This window comes from Entelurus aequoreus, linkage group LG10, assembly GCF_033978785.1.
Source record: "Entelurus aequoreus isolate RoL-2023_Sb linkage group LG10, RoL_Eaeq_v1.1, whole genome shotgun sequence".
In the NCBI taxonomy this organism is placed as follows: domain Eukaryota; kingdom Metazoa; phylum Chordata; class Actinopteri; order Syngnathiformes; family Syngnathidae; genus Entelurus; species Entelurus aequoreus.
In genome coordinates this window covers 22,219,310-22,236,764 of record NC_084740.1, presented here as the reverse complement: position 1 = coordinate 22,236,764, position 17,455 = coordinate 22,219,310, and the positions used below count along the sequence as shown (strand labels likewise).

Genomic DNA, 17,455 nt, shown 5'->3' with positions numbered 1-17,455 from the left:
CGCAGTCATGTGACACCTTCCACTCACCTTCAACTTCCCCTGTGCTCTTATTTTTTCAGACAAATTGTTGCGTTATTGAACAGCATAGGTTAGGTTGACTTGAAATTTCTCACAAAGTTTTTCAAAAGACACACTGTCATTTTGGGCTGATCTGTCCAATCAGCACACCTTCAGAGGACCGACAAGCACAGGTGTGTCAAGTTGGATGAAGGTTCGTGGAAAAACATGGCGCCATCCAGCAAAGCATTTCACACAACTAATTATCCGTGAGCCCAGCTTGCATTAATTAGACGGGCTCATTTCAAAAGAGGCGGAGTTTGAGTTTTTTGGGCTTTGTGAAAATGATGGAGATTGAAGTTTTACTACTCGTCTGAAAACGTTTTCAGTTTGAAAATGTTTTATCAATCCAAGCAACGTTTGTCACCAGAATGTGGCCTTAGTCAAAAACTGGTGGGCCCGTTTGTGGGAATAACATGTCAAACATCATGTCTACGGTGGAAAAAAGCCGAAGTAATCAACAACAGAAAATCTGCCAGCAAACGCTGAAAAAGGTCACTAGATGCAAAATAATGGTCCAAGTCCACGAGCCAGTCTCCCTACCTTGATGAACAAGTTGCAAAAGACAAAGCATCAAATAGACGGCGGTTAGCAACACCAACAAGAAGTCTATCCGCACACTGAAAATGGCCACCAATCATGGGGACAGTGACTTTGACCAAGTTCCACTGGAATCATGGGGACAGTGACTTAGACCAAGTCCCACTGGAATCATGGGGACAGTGACTTAGACCAAGTCCCACTGGAATCATGGGGACAGTGACTTAGACCAAGTCCCACTGGAATCATGGGGACAGTGACTTAGACCAAGTCCCACTGGAATCATGGGGACAGTGACTTAGACCAAGTCCCACTGGAATCATGGGGACAGTGACTTAGACCAAGTGCCACTGGAATCATGGGGACAGTGACTTAGACCAAGTTTCACTGGGATCATGGGAACAGTGACTTAGACCAAGTCCCACTGGAATCATGGGGACAGTGACTTAGACCAAGTCCCACTGGAATCATGGGGACAGTGACTTAGACCAAGTCCCACTGGAATCATGGGGTACAGTGACTTAGACCAAGTTCCCCTGGAATCATGGGGACAGTGACTTAGACCAAGTCCCACTGGGATCATGGGGACAGTGACCTAGACCAAGTAATGGTAAATGGTAAATGGGTTATACTTGTATAGCGCTTTCCTACCTTTTTTAAGGAACTCAAAGCGCTTTGACACTATTTCTATACTATAATAAATATGTTACTATAATATATAACTATAATACATTTGTTATTATAATAAGTAACTATAATTTATCTGTCACTATAATATATATCTATAATAAATATGTTACTTAAATATAAAACTATAATAAATATTTTACTATAATATATAACTCTAAAATGTTTTACTATAATATAAAACTATAAAAAATATGTTACTATAATATAAAACTGTAATAAATATGTTACTATAATATATAACTATAATACATATATTACTATAATATACAACTATAATAAATATGTTACTATAATATATAACTATATTGAATATGTTACTCTAATATATAACTATGATTAATTTATTACTATAATACATAACTATAACACATCTGTTTCTATAATATATAACTATAATAAATATAATATTATTATATATAACTATAATTAATATGTTACTATAATATATAACTATAATTAATATGTTACTATAACAAATATGTTACTATAATATATAACTATAATACATATGTTATTATAGTATAAACTATAATAAATATGCTACTATAATATATAACTATAATAAATATGTTATTATAGTATATACATATAATACATATTTTACTATAATATATAACTATAATAAATATTTTACTTAAATATAAAACTATAATAAATACGTTATTATAATATGAAACTATAATACATGTTTTAATAGAATATATAACTATAAAAAATATGTTACTATAATATAAAACTATAATAAATATGTTATTATAATATGAAACTATAATACATATTTTAATAGAATATATAACTATAATAAATATGAACTATAATATAAAACTATAATGGCTATGTTACTATAGTATATAACTCTAATAAATATGTTACTTTTATAACTCCAATGAATATGTTACTATAATATATAACTATAATAAATATGTTACTATAATATATAACTATAATGAATATGTTACTATAATACATAACTATAATAAATATATTACTATAATGTATAACTATAATAAATATGTTACTATAATATATAGTTACAATAATATATAACTATAATTAATTTGTTACTATAATATATAACTATAATAAATATGTCACTATATAACTATAATAAATATGTCACTATAATATATAACTATAAATGATAAATGGGTTATACTTGTATAGCGCTTTTCTATTTTTTCTATTTTCTATTTTCTATTTTCCTTTGACAGTATTTCCACATTCACCCATTCACACACACATTCACACACTGATGGCGGGAGCTGCCATGCAAGGCGCTACCAGCAGCCATCAGGAGCAAGGGTGAAGTGTCTTGCCCAAGGACACAACGGACGTGACTAGGATGGTAGAAGGTGGGGATTGAACCCCAGTAACCAGCAACCGTCCGATTGCTGGCGCGGCCACTCTACCCACTTCGCCACACCGTCCCTAAATATGTTATTATAATATATAACTACAATAAATCTCCTCCATGAAAATACGTCTTTCATTCCATTCGCGCGATTCCCAGCCTGGCGCACTGAATGTGAAAGTGAAAGAAAAGTGTCAGGAAGTGTCAGTGTGCATATGTTTGTGTTGTCCAAACTGCCATTGGGCAAAGGTGTTAAGATTACAGATGTGTGCTGCTGGTTCAACACCTGGCACACAGGTACCAGCAGGATAACACCCATGTGATGAAAATGAGTGTTTGTGTGGTAAAACCTTGTATACACGCACAACTCTGCTTTAAATAAGGCGGTCTGCACCACACCTGGCACACAGGTATCAGCAGGATAACACCCATGTGATGAAAATGAGTGTTCGTGTGGTAAAACCTTGTATACACGCACAACTCTGCTTTAAATAAGGCGGTCTGCACCACTTTTCAATCGCACAAGCAGTCTTAGTAGATCACACGCAACACGCCCACTCAGAGTACACACTGACTTTTTGGACATTAGTAAATCAGGCCCTCAGGTGGCTAAAACTTTGTTTTGAAGATGGGTCCTTTATTTTGGCACATTCTGTTCCACAGAAGCCAACGGTGACATCCTATAGGCAGACATTTTGTTGAGAGAGATGTGTGCACTTTTGGCCCAATCTCTCACCATCTTCATTCTGCTCCTCTCGTGTTGCAATGACAGCAAGAAGGTTCTATTTTACAAAGTTTGGCAGAAGTGTTATCTTGCTTATTGATCCCACAATGTAATATTTACATTCCACTGCATATTTGTTGTGGAGATATTCCTACTAAGTTCAAGGCGTGGCCTTTCATTGCAGGACTGTTTGAGTTTATGGGAACTAAAGATCAGCAGTTATGTTATGGTGCTCCATGAGAACATGTCTCGTCTCATGGGGTCATGAGACAAAGCAGACCTTAATGCTGACGCAGCACTTTTTTGAAACGCTTCAGCGTGACCAGAGTTTTCCAAAATGACAAGAAGCATGTCGTTGAAAAAAGTGAACTTAGTAGATCCTTGAAATGTAAATATGATCAACAAATAATTGTTTGAGGTACTGTTGTCACTTTTACACATGAACTAGTAAGGATGGTGATTTCATGAGCACACATGGAAGTAGGTCAGTCAAATAAAGGGATAAAAAACACATGTATCCATAAAAACAAAAGATGAGAGTTGGAACTTACGAATGTTCCTCACAAATCTTTACGTCTACCAAAATGAGGATCCCAGCTCTGGAGAAGGTTTTGGCACAAAGAGACTTAGAGAAGGTGTTTGAGCATAGAATAATAGTTCATAATAATAATACTATTACAAATGCTTCTACAGGTAAAACATGGAAGGGTTTTGTGTTAGGAAGCAATAAGCTGGCAGCCAACACATCAGATGCTGACACGCACACAGTCTGGTTTTGGAGCGTCAGGCAGTGACGGGCAGACCATCAACAGAAAAAGCAGGAGTTAGTAGAGACAAACACTCAGGCATTGATTGTTAACTTTTAACTCATCCTGAAGAATATCTCTGACATGTTCTGGTTCTGTTCTGACTTCAACTCGCCAACAGTCTTGATCTTTGCACAGAAACTCCACCCTTATCCGGTTTGTACTCCGGTGTTTTTACATCTCCCATCCAGCATGTGGACCATCTCGCATATTTCAGAGAGAAGGCTTTAGGTGGTGAATGAAGGCGGGCTCACTGCTAAAGAAGTTTTAGTAATACTCTGAATGTCATGAAATATACAACACTTCAGTTTCAGAAGGTCGACTCAATCCAGGCTGTGATGTTACGTGTGTGTGTATGCACACTACAACAGCTTCTTTTCAGCTTCAAGTTCTCACACATCTTCCATTATCCTCGCAAAACCTGGTATCCTTGATTAAATATCACATGAAATACTTGATTGAAAACACCTGAAATGTATTGTAAAAAAATAAATGACACGCTTGATAAAAAAATTACACGAAATGCTTGGTAAAAACCACCTGACAAGCTTGGTAAATAAAATTAAAAAAGTGTCCATGTTGCAGACCATGGCCGCAAAAACGTCCATGTTGCAGACCATTGCTGCCAGGACATCCATGTGGCAGACTATCGCTGCCAGGACGTCCATATTGCAGACCGTCGCTGCCAGGACGTCCATGTTGCAGATCGTTGCTGCCAGGACGTCCATGATGCAGACCATCGCTGCCAGGACGTCCATGTTGCAGACCATTTCTTCCAGGACGTCCATGATGCAGACCATTGCTGCCAGGACGTCCATGTTGCAGACCATTGCTGCCAGGACATCCATGATGCAGACCGTTGCTGCCAGGAAGTCCATGTTTCAGACCATTGCTGCCAGGACGTCCTTGATGTAGACCACCGCTGCCAGGACGTCCATGTTGCAGACCATTGCTGCCAGGACGTCCATGATGCAGACCATTGCTGCCAGGACGTCCATGTTGCAGACCATTGCTGCCAGGACATCCATGATGCAGACCATTGCTACCAGAACGTCCATGTTGCAGACCGTTGCTGCCAGGACATCCATGATGCAGACCGTTGCTGCCAGGAAGTCCATGTTTCAGACCGTTGCTGCCAGGACGTCCATAATGCAGACCATCGCTGCCAGGACGTCCATGTTGCAGACCATTGCTGCCAGGACATCCATGATGCAGACCATTGCTGCCAGGACGTCCATGTTGCAGACCATTGCTGCCAGGACATCCATGATGCAGACCATTGCTGCCAGGACGTCCATGTTGCAGACCATTGCTGCCAGGACGTCCATGTTGCAGACCATTGCTGCCAGTACATCCATGATGCAGACCATTGCTGCCAGGACATCCATGATGCAGACCATTGCTGCCAGGACATCCATGATGCAGACCATTGCTGCCAGGACGTCCATGTTGCAGACCTTTGCTGAGAGGTTGTCCAGGCAAGAATAGCTGAGCATCATATTTGGCCGTTCATGAATAATTGGCATCATAAGTGTATCGGGGCAACTCGAGATATTGTCCATCGCTGGACCTGCTGGAAGACCTGAAGACTGTCAACCATTTGACCCCTCTTATTCCTAACAACATGATATTTATGACAACTTAATATTCACAACAACTTAATAATCTTAACAACTTAATATTTCTAACAATTTAATATTTTTAACAACTTCATATTCATACCGACATGTTATTCTTAACAACATGATATTCATCCATCCATCCATCCATTTTCTACCGCTTGTCCCTTTCGGGGTCACGGATTAACTTAATATATTTATAACAACTAAATATTTCTAAAAACGTTCATTTCCATCCCTTTTCTATCGCTTGTCTATTTTTTTCGGGTCGCGGGGGGTGCTGGAGCCTATCTCAGCTGCATTCGGGCGGAAGGCGGGGTACACCCTGGACAAGTCGCAACCTCATCGCAGGTGCACTAAATATTCCAAACAACATAATATTTATAACAAGATAATATTCATAACATAATATTTACAATAAGATAAAGATAATATTTATAACAAGATAATATTTATAACATAATATTTATAACAAGATAATAATTGTAACAATATATTTATAACAACATTATATCCATAACAACATACCATTTATAACAATATATTATGTATAACAAGATAATATTCCTAACAAGATAATATTCATAACGACATAATAATAATAACAAAATAATATTTTGAACGACAGTCTGTCAAAAAACAGAAGAAGTTGTGTTGTTTTGGGTGAAAACAGCCAAATAATGGCTGAATAATGGCTAAAAAAGGCTAAATAATTGCTAAAAAAATGTCTGAATAATGGCAAAAAAATGGCAAAAATATTGCTAAAAATGGCTTAATGACTAAAAAATGGCTAAATAAACAATGGCTAAAGTTTTTAGCCATCGTCCAAAGAAGGAAGTCGTGAGTGTAGCCAACGTGAAGAGAAATGTTCTGCTCTTCTAATAAACGTAGCAGCATGACCGCCTCCATCCTGAAGCACATGATGTTGCTATGGAAACCAATATGTGCCCCTCCCCCACTGTGTAACACTTGAGCAGCACATTTGTGATTGGCCACACAATAAAACCTTCTGGGATGTTAGGGTTAATTCTAAATACCCTGACCCTGATTCTTTTTAAAGCACACCATTTGTCACTTGACCATTCATGCATAAACCTGCACAGTGAGGAATATGCTAGCATCATTTTCAATAAATAATGACCATGTCACCTTTTATTGACACTTCTGCTTGCACATCTGAGGCCATGTCCACACACTCCCTCCTCTCAACTCTGCTATTAAAAATCAAACATGTTGTTCTGTTGATGAATGATTCTACATGATCTGTAAAAATCAGCCTTTGTTTGCTGACCTTTAACTGTGTTGCAGGTCAGCAACTTCCTTCCCTCGTGTTTTAAGGGCAGAAGGTGTGAAATATGACGTGTTGAAAGAATCAAATAAAGTAAATAAATCCACTGGCATTTTAAAAAACATTATATAACTTCTAATAATGCCCGATGATGACCAAAACAGGTGAAATTTATCAGTGAGGTAATTAGCTAACCAGCTAACAAGCTAATTGGCACAGTTGCTAGCTGATGCTAATCTCCACAATCTATGTTTATTATTAGAGATGGTTTTTGGACAAGCAGCCTTGGCATACAGCGCCCCATCTGGTCATTGACGTCCATGTTGGCAAAACAGATTTTTACTGAAAATATTGTTCAACATTTTCATTTTTTAAGTGACTGTTTGCAACTTTTTCTCAGCTGCCGAGAGGGCGCTAACTTTCCAGCGTGTTGTACGCATTTTATGACGCCTGCGCCCATTTTTTAGCACGGAAACTAAGTGAAACGGAAGACACACACACACACTTCTAAGATTGACAGTAGCCATGGTTAGAATGTTCTATTTGAAAAGTCCCCGTCATGACGACCAGCGAACACAACTCATTTACATATTGTAGCTTCTAAATACCCTGACCTTAACTTGTTATGAAAACTTTACTCTATATGGGTTATCATCTGTCCGTAACTTTACTCATTCTGGGTTATTATCTGTCTCATACATTTACTCGTTATGGGTTATTATCCGTCTCATAACTTTACTCGTTATGGGTTATTATCTGTCTCATACATTTACTCGTTATGGGTTATTATCCGTCTCATAACTTTACTCGTTATGGGTTATTATCTGTCTCATAACTTTACTCGTTATGGGTTATTATTATATGTCTCATAACTTTACTTGTTGTGGGTTATTATCCGTCTCATAACTTTACTTGTTATGGGTTATTATCTGTCTCATAACTTTACTCATTGTGGGTTATTATCTGTCCGTAACTTTACTCATTCTGAGTTATTATCTGTCTCATACATTTACTCGTTACGGATTATTATTATCCATCTCATAACTTTACTCGTTACGGGTTATTATCCGTCTCATAGCTCTACTCGTTATGGGTTATTATTATCTGTCTCATAATTTTACTTGTGTGGGTTATTATCTGTCTCATAACTTTACTCGTTATGGGTTATTATCCGTCTCATAACTTTACTCATTATGGGTTATCATCTGTCCGTAACTTTACTCATTCTGGGTTATTATCTGGCTCATACATTTACTCGTTACGGGTTATTATCCGTCTCATAACTTTACTTGTTATGGGTTATTATTATCCGTCTCATAACTTTACTCGTTAACAGGTTATTATCCGTCTCATAACTTTACTCGTTATGGGTTATTATCCGTCTCATAACTTTACTCGTTATGGGTTATTATTATCTGTCTCATAACTTTACTTAATGTGGGTTATTATCTGTCTCATAACTTTACTTGTTGTGGGTTATTATCTGTCTAATAACTTTACTCGTTATGGGTTATTATCAGTCTCATAAATTTACTCATTATGGGTTATCATCTCTCCGTAACTTTACTCATTCTGGGTTATTGTCCGTCTCATACATTTACTCGTTACGGGTTATTGACCGTCTCATAACTTTACTCGTTATGGGTTATTATTATCTGTCTCATAACTGTACTTGTTGTGGGTTATTATCTGTCTCATAACTTTACTCGTTATGAGTTATTATCTGCCTCATAACTTTACTCATTATGGGTTATCATCTGTCCGTAACTTTACTCATTCTGGGTTATTATCTGTCTCATAAAATTACTTGGTACGGGTTATTATCCGTCTCATAACTTTACTCGTTGTGGGTTATTATCTGTCTCATAACTTTACTTGTTATGGGTTAATTTCTATCTCATAACTTTACTCATTATGGGTTATTATTATATGTCTCATAACTTTACTTGTTGTGGGTTATTATCCATCTCATAACTTTACTCGTTATGGGTTATTATCCGTCTCATAACTTTACACATTATGGGTTATCATCTTTCTAAAACTTTACTCGTTATGGGTTATTATCCGTCTCATAACTTTACACATTATGGGTTATCATCTTTCTAAAACTTTACTCGTTATGGGTTATTATTTGTCTCATAACTTTACTCGTTATGGGTTATTATTTGACACATAACTTTACTCGCTATGGGTTATTAGCTCTCTTATAACTTTACTCGTTATGGGTTGCTATCTGTCTCATAACTTTACTCATTATGGGTTATCTCTCTCATAACTTTACTCATGGGTTATCATCTAACCATAACTTTACTCGTTATGGGTTATTATTATTATCTGTCTCATAACTTTACTCGTTATGGTTTATTATCTGTCCCTCAACTTTACTCGTTATGGGTTATTAGCTTTCTCATTTTTTTACTCGTTATAGGTTATCATCTGTCTTATAATTTTACTAGTTATGGGTTATTATTATCTGTCGCATAACTTTACTTGTTATGGGTTATTAGCTGTCTCATAACTTTACTCGTTATGGGTTAATATCTATCTCATAACTTTACTCGTTATGGGTTATTATCTGTCTCCTAACTTTACACATTATGGGTTATCATCTGTCCATAACTTTACTCATTATGGGTTATTATCTGTCTTATAACTTTACTCGTTATGAGTTATTATCTGTCTCCTAACTTTACACACTATGGGTTATCATCTGTCCATATTTTTACTCGTTATGGATTATTAACCATTTTATAACTTTACTCGTTATGGGTTATTATTAGTCTCATAACTTTACTCGTTATGTGTTATCATTTGTCTCATAACTTTAATCGTTATGGGTTATTATTATCTGTCCCATAACTGTACTTGTTGTGGGTTATGATCCGTCTCATAACTTTACTCGTTATGGATTATTATCCGTCTCATATTTTTACTCATTATCGGTTATCATCTGTCCGTAACTTTACTCATTCTGGGTTATTATCTGTCTCATACATTTACTCGTTACGGGTTATTATTATCCGTCTCATAACTTTACTCGTTACGGGTTATTATCCGTCTCATAACTTTACTCGTTACGGGTTATTAACCGTCTCATAACTTTACTCGTTATGGGTTATTAATATCTGTCTCATAACTGTACTTGTTGTAGGTTATTATCCGTCTCATAACTTTACTCGTTATGAGTTATTATCCGTCTCATAACTTTACTCATTATGGGTTATCATCTGTCCGTAACTTTACTCATTCTGGATTATTATCTGTCTCATACATTTACTCGTTAGGGGTCATTATCCGTCTCATAACTTTACTTGTTATGGGTTATTATTATCAGTCTCATAACTTTACTTGTTGTGGGTTATTATCTGTCTCATAACTTTACTCGTTATGGGTTATTATCTGTCTCATAACTTTACTCATTATGGGTTATCATCCTTCCGTAACTTTAATCATTCCGGGTTATTATCTGTCTCATAAATGTACTCGTTACGGGTTATTATCCGTCTCAGAACTTTACTCGTTGTGGGTTATTATCTGTCTCATAACTTTACTTGTTTTGGGTTAATATATCACATAACTTTACTCATTATGGGTTATTATTATCTGTCTCATAACTTTACTTGTTGTGGGTTATTATCCGTCTCATAACTTTACTCGTTATGGGTTATTATCTGTCTCATAACTTTAAACATTAGGGGTTATCATTCGTCTAAAACTTTACTCGTTATGGGTTATTATTTGTCTCATAACTTTACTTAGTGTGGGTTATTATCCGTCTCATAACTTTACTCGTTATGGGTTATTATCTGTCTCATAACTTTACTCATTATGGGTTATCATCTGTCCGTAAATTTACTCATTCTGGGTTATTATCCGTCTTATACATTTACTCGTTACGGGTTATTATCCGTCTCAAAACTTTACTTGTTATGGGTTATTATTATCTGTCTCATAACTTTAATTGTTGTGGGTTATTATCTGTCTCATAACTTTACTTGTTATGGGTTATTATCCGTCTCATAACTTTACTCATTATGGGTTATCATCTGTCCGTAACTTTACTCATTCTGGGTTATTATCTGTCTCATAACTTTACTTGTTTTGGGTTAATATATCTCATAACTTTACTCATTATGGGTTATTATTATCTGTCTCATAACTTTACTTGTTGTGGGTTATTATCCGTCTCATAACTTTACTCGTTATGGGTTATTATCTGTCTCATAACTTTACACATTAGGGGTTATCATCCGTCTAAAACTTTACTCGTTATGGGTTATTATTTGTCTCATAACTTTACTCGTTATGGGTTATTATTTGACACATAACTTTACTCGCTATGGGTTATTAGCTCTCTTATAACTTTACTCGTTATGGGTTATTATCTGTCTCAAAACTTTACGCATTATGGGATATCTGTCTCATAACTTTACTCATAATGGGTTATCATTTGCCCATAACTTTACTCGTTATGGGTTTTTATTTTTCTCATAAATTTACTCATTATGAGTTATTACATGTGTCATAACTTTACTCGTTATGGGTTATCTCTCTCATAACTTGACTCATTATGGGTTATCATCCGTCCATAACTTTACTCGTTATGGGTTATTATTATTATCTGTCGCATAACTTTACTCGTTATGGGTTATTATTATTATCAGTCTCATAACTTTACTTGTTGTGGGTTATTATCTGTCTCATAACTTTACTCGTTATGGGTTATTATCTGTCTCATAACTTTACTCATTATGGGTTATCATCCGTCCGTAACTTTACTCATTCTTGGTTATTATCTGTCTCATAAATGTACTCGTTACGGGTTATTATCCGTCTCAGAACTTTACTCGTTGTGGGTTATTATCTGTCTCATAACTTTACTTGTTTTGGGTTAATATATCTCTCATAACTTTACTCATTATGGGTTATTATTATATATCTCATAACTTTACTCATTATGGGTTATTATTATCTGTCTCATAACTTTACTTGTTGTGGGTTACTATACGTCTCATAACTTTACTTGTTATGGGTTATTATCTGTCTCATAACTTTACACATTATGGGTTATCATCTGTCTAAAACTTTACTCGTTATGGGTTATTATTTGTCTCATAACTTTACTCGTTATGGTTTATTATTTGACACATAACTTTACTCGCTATGGGTTATTAGCTCTCTTATAACTTTACTCGTTATAGGTTATTATCTGTCTCATAACTTTACGCATTATGGGTTATCTGTCTCATAACTTTACTCATTATGGGTTATCATTTGCCCATAACTTTACTCGTTATGGGTTTTTATTTTTCTCATAAATTTACTCATTATGAGTTATTACATGTCTCATAACTTTACTCGTTATGGGTTATCTCTCTCATAACTCGACTCATTATGGGTTATCATCCGTCCATAACTTTACTCGTTATGGGTTATTATTATTATCTGTCGCATAACTTTACTCGTTATGGGTTATTATTATTATCTGTCGCATAACTTTACTCGTTATGGGTTATTATCTGTCTCATAACTTTACTCGTTATGAGTTATCATCTGTCTCAGAACTTACTCGTTATGGTTTATTATCTGTCACTCAACTTTACTCGTTATGGGTTATTAGCTTTTTCATTGTTTTGCTCGTTATAGGTTATTATCTGTCACATAATTTTACTAGTTATGGGTTATTATTATCTGTCGCATAACTTTACTTGTTATGGGTTATTAGCTGTCTCATAACTTTACTCGTTATGGGTTAATATCTATCTCATAACTTTACTCGTTATGGGTTATTATCCGTCTCCTAACTTTACACATTATGGGTTATCATCTGTCCATAACTTTACTCGTTATGGATTATTAACCGTCTTATAACTTTACTCGTTATGGGTTATTATCTGTCTCATAACTTTACTCGTTATGAGTTATCATTTGTCTCATAACTTTACTCGTTATGGGTTATTATCTCTCTTCTAACTTTATTCATTATGGGTTATCATCTGTCCATAACTTTACTCGTTATGGGTTATTATCCGTCTCATAACTTTACTCGTTATTAGCTATCATATGTCGCATAACTATACTCGCTGGGGGTTATTATCTGTCTCATAACTTTAATCATTATGGGTTATCATCCGTCCGTAACTTTACTTATTCTGGGTTATTATCTGTCTCATACATTTACTCATTACGGGTTATTATCCGTGTCATAACTTTACTCGTTATGGGTTATTATTGTCTGTCTCATAACTTTACTTGTTGTGGGTTATTATCCGTCTCATAACTTTACTCGTTATGGGTTATTATCTGTCTCATAACTTTACACATTATGGGTTATCATCTGTCTAAAACTTTACTCGTTATGGGTTATTATTTGTCTCATAACTATACTCGTTATGGGTTATTATTTGACACATAACTTTACTCGCTATGGGTTATTAGCTCTCTTATAACTTTACTCGTTATGGGTTATTATCTGTCTGATAACTTTACTCATTATGGGTTATCTGTCTCATAACTTTACTCATTATGGGTTATCTCTCTCATAACTTTACTTATTATGGGTTATCATCTGCCCATAACTTTACTCATTATGGGTTTTTATTTTTCCCATAAATTTACTCAATATGGGTTATTACATTTGACACATAACTTTACTCGCTATGGGTTATTAGCTGTCGTATAACTTTACTCGTTATGGGTTATTAACTGTCTGATAACTTTACTCATTGTGGGTTATCTGTCTCATAACTTTACTCGTTATGGGTTATCTCTCTCATAACTTGACTCATTATGGGTTATCATCTGTCCATAACTTTACTCGTTATGGGTTATTATTATTATCTGTCGCATAACTTTACTCGTTATGGGTTATTATCCGTCTCATAGCTTTACTCGTTATGAGTTATCATCTGTCTCATAACTTACTCGTTATGGTTTATTATCTGTCCCTCAACTTTACTAGTTATGGGTTATTAGCTTTTTCATTTTTTTTACTCGTTATAGGTTATTATCCGTCTCATAATTTTACTATTTATGGGTTATTATTATCTGTCGCATAACTTTACTTATTATGGGTTATTAGCTGTCTCATAACTTTACTCGTTATGGGTTAATATCTGTCTCCTAACTTTACACATTATGGGTTATCATCTGTCCATAACTTTACTCATTATGGGTTATTATCCGTTTTATAACTTTACTTTTTATGAGTTATTATCAGTCTCCTAACTTTACACATTATGGGTTATCATCTGTCCATAACTTTACTCGTTATGGATTATTAACCGTCTTATAACTTTACTCGTTATGGATTATTATCTGTCTCATAACTTTACTCGTTATGAGTTATCATTTGTCTCATAACTTTACTCGTTATGGGTTATTATCTGTCTTCTAACTTTATTCATTATGGGTTATCATCCGTCCATAACTTTACTGGTTATGGGTTATTATCCGTCTCATAACTTTACTCGTTATTAGCTATCATCCGTCACATAACTATACTCGTTGGGGGTTATTAGCTCTCTTATAACTTTACTCGTTATGGGTTATTGCATGTCTCATAACTTTACTCATTATGGGTTATCGCTCTCATAACTTTACTCGTTATTAGCTATCATCTGTCGCATAACTATACTCGTTGGGGGTTATAATTTGTCACATAACTTTACTCGCTATGGGTTATTAGCTCTCTTATAACTTTACTCGTTATGGGTTATTATCTGTCTCATAACTTTACTCGTTATGGGTTATTGCATGTCTCATAACTTTACTCATTATGGGTTATCTCTCTCATAACTTTACTCATTATGGGATATCATCCGTCAATAACTTTACTCGTTATGGGTTTTATCCGTCTCATAACTTTACTAGTTATGAGTTATCATCTGTCGCATAACTTTTCTCGTTATGGGTTAATATCTGTCTCATAACTTTACTCTTTATGAGTTATCATCTGTCTCATAACTTTACTTGTTATGGGTTGTTATCCGTCCGATAACTTTGCACGTTATGGGTTTATTATCCATTTCATAACTTTACTCATTATTAGTTTTCATCTGTCTCATAACTTTACTCGTTATGGGTTATTATCCATTTCATAACGTTACTCATTATTAGTTATCATCTGTCTCATAACTTTACTCGTTATGGGTTAATATCTTTCTTGTAACTTTACTCGTTATGTCTTATTATCCGTCTCATAACTTTATACGTTATGTGTTATTATCTGTCTCATAACTTTACACGTTATGTGTTATCGGTCTCATAACATTACTTGTTATAGGTTATTATCTGTCTCATAAGTTTACTGGTTATGGGTTATTATTATCTGTCGCATAACGGCGATCTAATGCAGTACATTTTAGTACATCCATTGAAGTGATAACGCAGTAGTATTATTTCTTAGAATGTATTTTTACCACTTGGTCTCTTCCCTCACTTTTAAGGATTAAGACGAAGAGGAAGGATTTATTGGGAGGATTGTGATCAATCTTTGATAGATATATTCAGTAATTGTGAGAACCACTTTAAGAATGAAACCACTACACACACTCTTTGTGTTGCATGTTTTCTTAAAAATGGTCACTTTCAGTCACTTCAAGGCTGAAAAAGTGAGGTGAAAATCAAGAAAAGAAAAAGCGAGCTTTGCATGTGGAAGGCATGGGAAATATAGAAATGGGGACAAATGTGTGTTTGACATGTAAGAGCAGGGCCAGAAGGGTTCTGTAAGGAGGTGAGGAAGAGTATACCTGCAGGCCACAGTCTGAGGGAAAGGCCTAAAAAGGCATGCTAGTGTGAGCTAGGCTGGATGGTTGCATACTCGACAAGGTCCCCAGGGCCAGACTGAGCGCAGCTTCGCGGGCTGGGAGACGAGGCCAAGGCTGCAGTATCCAGCTCAGCGTACTGGACCTCACAGTCCTTGTGGCCCGAGTTCTGGAGACAAGAGAGGGCGAGAGGCGAGTGAGGCGCAGCCAGGTGTGGACGTGACGATGGCGAGTGCATTTCACACCGTTTCCTAAACAAACGGCAGCCAGATATTCAAACTTAACCATATTCCAAATATAAACATATTCCAAATACTTAAGCATAAATACGCATATTCCAAACTTAACCATATTCCAAATATAAACATATTCCAAACTTAACCATATTCCATATGTAAACATATTCCAAGTATAAACATTTCCAAACATAAACATTTCCAAATATAAATATATTCCAAGTATTAAAATTTCCAAATATAAAAATATTCCAAGTATAAACATTATCCGAATACAAACAAATTTCAAACATAAAACATATTCCAAATATACACATATTCCAAATATACACATATTCCAAATATGAACATATTCCAAACATGAACATATTCCAGAAATAAACATATTCAAATTATCAACATATTCCAAATATAAACATTATCCAAATATAAACATATTCCAAATATCAACATATTGCAAAGATACACATATTCCAAATATACACGTATTTCAAACATAAACATAGTCCAAATATCAACATATTCCAAATGTACACATATTACAAATATAAACATTATCCGAATACAAACGTATTCCAAACATAACCGTATTACAAATATAAACATATTCCAAACATAAACATATTCCAAATGTAAACATATTCCAACCATAACAATATTCCAAATATAAGCATATTGCAAATATAAACATATTTTAAACATAACCATATTCCAAATATAAACATATTCCAAATATCAACATATTCCAAATATAAACATATTCCAGATATACACATACACCAATCATAAACATATTCCAAATATAAACATATTCCAAATATACACATAACACCGAACATATACATATTCCAAACATAAACATATTCCAATCATACACATACTCCATGTATAAACATTTTTGAAATATACACATATTCCAAATATAAGCGTTTCAAATATACATGTTTTAAATATAAAGAAGTTCCAAATGTAAACATATTCCAAATATACACTATCCAAACATGAACATATTTTAAATATACACATATTCCAAGCATACAAATATTTCAAATATACACATAATCCAAACAAACAAAAAATCAAATATACACATATTCCAGGTATAAATAAATTTGGAATATAAACATATTCCAAATTGAAACATAATCCAAATTGAAACATATTCCTACTATACACATATTCCAATTATAAACATATTTCAAATATAAGTATATTCCAAATATACATGTATTCCAAATATCAACATATTCCAAATATATGTTAGGTCAGGAAAAAACAGAAGAGGCTATATCATCCCTACAAGCCTGTTTCAGGGAATTTTATAAAATCCCCCGACGAGCAGGGAAACCTGCGAAACAGGCTTGTAGGGATGATATAGC

At 34.8% G+C, this 17,455-nt stretch overlaps 1 protein-coding gene across 3 annotated transcripts in view; it reads right to left on the bottom strand.

The window, feature by feature from the left end:
- nectin1b (nectin cell adhesion molecule 1b) overlaps window positions 1-17,455 on the bottom strand; it is a 237,409-nt gene that overhangs the window by 4,190 nt on the left and 215,764 nt on the right. The window contains exon 9 of one of the 3 annotated variants that reach the window (XM_062060308.1): window positions 15,897-16,009. The exons of 1 other annotated variant lie outside the window; for it this stretch is intronic. In XM_062060308.1, coding sequence (XP_061916292.1) covers window positions 15,897-16,009 — 113 coding nt within the window. Of the gene's footprint in view, window positions 1-15,825; window positions 16,010-17,455 lie in introns of all 3 variants that reach the window. One more of the 3 variants, XM_062060307.1, reaches the window with a different exon arrangement.